Raw genomic sequence first — 4,992 nt, forward strand, 5'->3', positions numbered from 1 at the left:
GCTAGCAGCATTTTTGTATCTACAATTCCCCCTTTTTGTTTGATAAGATAACAACTCTACTATTAATCCTAAATAGAAATTTACATCAGTTATTAATTCTAAATATGTCCTTAAGGCTTGAACTATCTGACTCCATTACAAGAAATTTAAAGTCCAGTCTCTGCTGGAGGAAGGACCATCCCAGTCTCTGCTGGTAGAAGGACCATCCGCTTGATGGTTGACATCTTGGTCATCATCAGAAGAGTCATTAGGCTGATGATCTACATTCTGGTCGCCATTTGGATGGTTGGCGTTCTGGTCATCATTTGGTGTGGAAGGTATCTTTTCAGCTTTATACTGGCTAGGCTAGTACTTTAATGCCTTAGAAAGCCTCGAGCAGCCTAGAGAGGTAGCACGGGCGATCTAGCACTTTAGTACCTCTAAAATCGGTACCTGTATCAGCTGCAAAGCAAATACCATCAGTAGAAGCAAAGAGGGAGAAATATAGCTCCCTGCTCACTCAATTTCCTGCAGTTAGAAGCTTTCAAATGAGACAGACAACAAGAGATGATCGCAGAAAGGTAGCAGAGCCAAGAGAGGGCGGGGCCTCCCTTGATTGTCTCTTTTATTAGGAGAAGGGGAAGGGGAGGACTGGGGGCGGACCCGGGGTGACCGGCCAATCAGACATTGCTAAAGAGTTTGAGTTACGTTTGGTTTTGCCCGCGCTTAGAACAAAGGAGCTCAGAGCACGTGGCAGAGGCAAGTGTACAAAGCAGTATCTCAAGGCTTTTTACAGGTGCAGTTCTGTTTAATACCTTTTTTTGGAAGTGTAACATATATTCTTTACAGCCATTAAAATTAAATTTTTGAATATCTGGATTAAGTTAAGGATTGCATACTCTCAGTATTGCCAATTAGTTTATTTCCTTCATTGATTTCTTGGTTTTTTTAGGCCCAGCATACAGTTTTGACAAATCTACTTCATCCTGCATTTCTACAAATGCCCTTCTTCCTGATCCTTACGAATCAGAGAGGTAGGCTTTTTTTTTCTTCTCCACATATTTCTTTACTGGTACATATTTAGGGCCTAATTTTGCAAACCTTTTCTCATCCAAAACTTAAAAGATGTGTAAGGGTGTGTAAAATGGAAGCCCTGCTCTGTGTGTACCTCAACCATAGGCTCTTTCTGATACTCTGAAATATCTAAATAAGTGATTAGTAAAAGACTTGCTTTAATTTCCATCGAGTACTTGAAGATGTGGTGCTTCACCTTGAGAACTCTTGCTCCTCAGTGCATGTACATACCAGCAACCCCAGCTCTGTGGGGACTGCTGGGGTTCTGATATGTTATTGAGGGTGTTCCTGAATTGAAGCCATCATTGTGCAGTAACAGTACATTGGCACTTTAAAAAAAAAAAATTTTCCAAGTCAGCCCAAGCTTCCCACCAAATCTCAGTCTTGGCAAAATAGAACATGTGGAAAAGAAGAAGGGAAGGAGTTCCATATAGATGATGATGATGATGAGAAGAAGTTTTGTTGTTAATGTTATTAGGTTTATTATTAGCTTTATTGTTATACTGAAGTATTAGGCTTTATTCCAGTAGCATTGTACTTCTTGAAAATTAATACTGCAGCCACTCGCTAATTCTATGCCCTGTTCCTGTTGCAGGGTGTATGTGGATGTCTCTCTCATTTCCAGTGCTGGAGAAGGATTGTTTTCAAAAATAGCAGCAGAAGCCAGTACAGTGATGTCCTTCTATAACGGAGTGCGAATTACACACCAGGAGGTAAAGAAGAGAAAAAAGTCAGTCTGAATTTTCATTGCACCTTCTGAAATTTTCTTTTCATAGTAGGATCTTACTCCCACCACCTTCCCACCCTTGATTTAACACAATGGAGTTTAATTGAAAGAAAGTGCATGCTCACCTATGTACAGATTTTTAAAAGTGTGGGTTGTTTTTTTTAATTACATATACCCATGAAAAGCTTTATTTGCATGTGTTTTGAATGTTGGCTTTCAAACTGCTGACAAAGTTGACCCCTCCACACAGACACTGGATTTTTGCCTTGCAAACTAGGTAGACAGCAGAGACTGGGCCCTCAATGGAAATACAATATCCCTCGATGATGAAACAGTCATAGATGTGCCAGAGCCATACAACCACGCTGCCAAGTACTGTGCCTCACTGGGGCATAAGGCCAACCATTCCTTCACTCCTAATTGCACCTATGACCCGTAAGTACAGTCCTGTGTTTTGGGGCAGAACCTGCAGCCCAGCTGTCTGTGCTCACATGGGGGCCCTGGGCAGCTGGATGAGGAGCAGTGGTGGGCTGAGAGTAAAGAGTTGAGGCACTGAAGGAGTTTCTGCTCACCTAGGCTGAGTTGGAAATGGGCTGGCATTATGGGTGCTTGATGTCTATTGGGACTTACACCATGGAGTATCTTGAAGTTTGCACTTGTTAGTTTTTTCATGAATTTTATGAGTTGCTTCTTGATTGTAAAATGCATAATCACAGCTCCCTAAATCCTAGCTTGGCTAAAACTGTGCTATATTTGCTGAACTACCGATGCTTTGATAAATCAGTATTTTTGCTCTTATTCTTAAGTCTTTATGAGGTTGACTCAAGTGTGCTAATTCGATATCAGATTATGCAATATTGCTCTGAAGTGAGTGAATTCTGAAACTGTAAAAGGGACTGGCAGAGTATGTGAATTGACAGCTGGGCCTAGCAAAGGTGTTTTTTTTCCTAGGTTTGTTCATCCTCGTTTTGGGCCCATCAAGTGTATCCGTACCATCAGGGCTGTGGAGAAGGATGAGGAATTGACAGTGGCTTATGGGTACGATCACAACCCTGTGGGGCAGAATGGGCCAGAAGCACCGGAGTGGTACCAGCTGGAACTGAAAGCTTTCCAGGCTGCTCAGCAAAAGTGACATGGGAGCGCTTTCTCCATTCAGCAAACTGAAACAGAAACTTGGATCTATGCACTACCTTTATACTGAAAACTGGACAGCCAGGGATTGTTCATGCTGTTGCATCATAACTTTGCGTTCTGTGTTAAGAGATAAGTTTCTTGCATACTAACTAGGTTGACTGTGTTACTCATAGCAGATTTCAAAAATAGCTAGCATTGCACCAGTCTTATCTGAACAAATTATTTAATACTCTATACAAGGTGTGGTATTCTCTGGTAGCTTCTGCTTTTGCACCATATGCAAAGATGCCAAAAGACTAGAAAGAAACTAAAATGGGTATATCATTCACTTTTAGTCGGCAGACTTTAGTGTTGCTCTCTCTCTGCCTAGGCATTATTGTGCAACTGCATTTTGCATATATGCCACTTGTGATGATAACAGTAATATTTTGATATTCTCTAATAGTAGCATAATTTTACCTTTTTAAACCTTTGATCTGAATCTTGCAATAGAGCAGTTTATTTATTAGCATATAGGAGGCTGGATTTTAACTCCCCTTTCCTCTTGTCTGTTGTTCTTTCTACAAATCCCCTTTTGGAGGAGAAAATCCTTTCTAACTAGTGGAAAGGCTTATGTGTGTATGTGAGAGTGCTGTGTGTTGGTCTCTGTAGCTCTCTAAATATTATAGCAACAAGTCTAAACCTAGTATTTATTTAGCCTTTACGGCTGGCTTATTTTATTTAATTTATTATTATGACATGCAAATGAAGCTGTTCTTTGCATGAAGATTTTGTGAAAAGGAGAAAACAGACTTGCTGTTGAAAGACTTTCAGAAGTACGTGTTCTGGAAGGTGAGCACATTACTTGCATCAGTGTCCATGAGTTGGTTTGTGTATTTCACCTGTTCAAGTGGCCAGTTCTCAAGGCAAAAGATGCTTGGATCTCCCATGGATTCTCTGAAAGGAGGTGCATGTATTTGAGGGAGACTGTAGTGCTTGGTGAAGGAGAGCAGTATCTTTTCTGTGTGTTCGCTTGACAAGACAACATAGCCTTATAGCCATCTTTTAGTAGTTCTGGTTTAAGACGCAGTGAATTAATATAGTTTCAGGTATCAAAATAAGACTTTTTTTTAAAGAAAAGATATTAAAGGATTGTTTTTGAAGGACAAACAATGAATGTAAAAACATCACTTGATGCTCATATTTAGCAACAGCAATCAATCCATAGCTTTGTTGCAGCCAACAGTGGGGGCTTGTGAATATTCATCTGCAGGGCTATGTTCTGGGGTTTTTCAGGGGTAGGGAAATTGTCGTGCAGTTATTCAGATACTGTACTGGTCTTGTCTAATGCTGTATAAGAGACAAATAATGTATTGTCTTGGTCTGGATACTGGAGCCTTTCTGTGACTCTGATGTTCTCTTTTGGGTTTAGCAGCTTAGGAGAAACTCAAATGCATTTGCAACACTTTCTTTAAATGTTTGTAGTTTTAAAAAGTTTGTATATATATAACATAAGTTATTTGGGAATCAGACCTACCTTTCTATTGCAACACATTTTGGTTGCTTGCTTGAACTGTTGGAGGTGTCTGGCTGTCTGGGGAGCTGGGCAGGGAGAATGTTTGGTAACTGCGGGTGGAAGGATGAGGTTGCTGTTTATGTGCAGTCTGAGAATCCCTGCTCTGGTACCTGAGGAAAGTTAGGAATTACTCATAAGAACCTAGGGTTCTAAGCTGGGCCTCTGTTTAATCCCTGTGGCTGCTCATAAACATTTTCCATCACCTCACCATTTCAGTTTACATGGAAGCTACTCTGTGCATGTGCTGGGACGGGGGACAAGCAGGCTCAGGGTATTGTGACACTCCTTCAGCAGTGCACACTCACACTGCACGTGAGCTGTGACACCTCCCATCTCGTCGTGCTGGACACTCAGGTTGCAGCTCTGCGTCTCATCCAAGTCAGAGGTGACAGCTCAGGGACTAACCTGAGTGTGCAGAGACACATCTAACCTCACAGGTGAGAGGGAGTTGGCAAAGGTCAGTCAGCTGCTCAGCTTCAGTAAATGATTCTCAAAAAGAAATATGCATGACTTCATCTTTCCC

General features: G+C 41.3%; 1 protein-coding gene across 1 annotated transcript in view; it reads left to right on the top strand.

Annotated features, from left to right (window-relative positions):
* The window catches only part of SETD7 (SET domain containing lysine methyltransferase 7), a 46,511-nt gene extending 42,093 nt beyond the window's left edge, over positions 1-4,418 (top strand). The window contains exons 5-8 of the mRNA XM_017732645.1: positions 932-1,013; positions 1,649-1,766; positions 2,058-2,215; positions 2,732-4,418. Coding sequence (XP_017588134.1) covers positions 932-1,013; positions 1,649-1,766; positions 2,058-2,215; positions 2,732-2,912 — 539 coding nt within the window. The 3' untranslated portion in view covers positions 2,913-4,418. The remainder of the gene's footprint in view (positions 1-931; positions 1,014-1,648; positions 1,767-2,057; positions 2,216-2,731) is intronic.
* The last annotated feature ends 574 nt before the right edge of the window (positions 4,419-4,992 follow it).

Source organism: Corvus brachyrhynchos, unplaced genomic scaffold (genome assembly GCF_000691975.1).
Source record: "Corvus brachyrhynchos isolate BGI_N302 unplaced genomic scaffold, ASM69197v1 scaffold444, whole genome shotgun sequence".
Classification (NCBI taxonomy): domain Eukaryota; kingdom Metazoa; phylum Chordata; class Aves; order Passeriformes; family Corvidae; genus Corvus; species Corvus brachyrhynchos.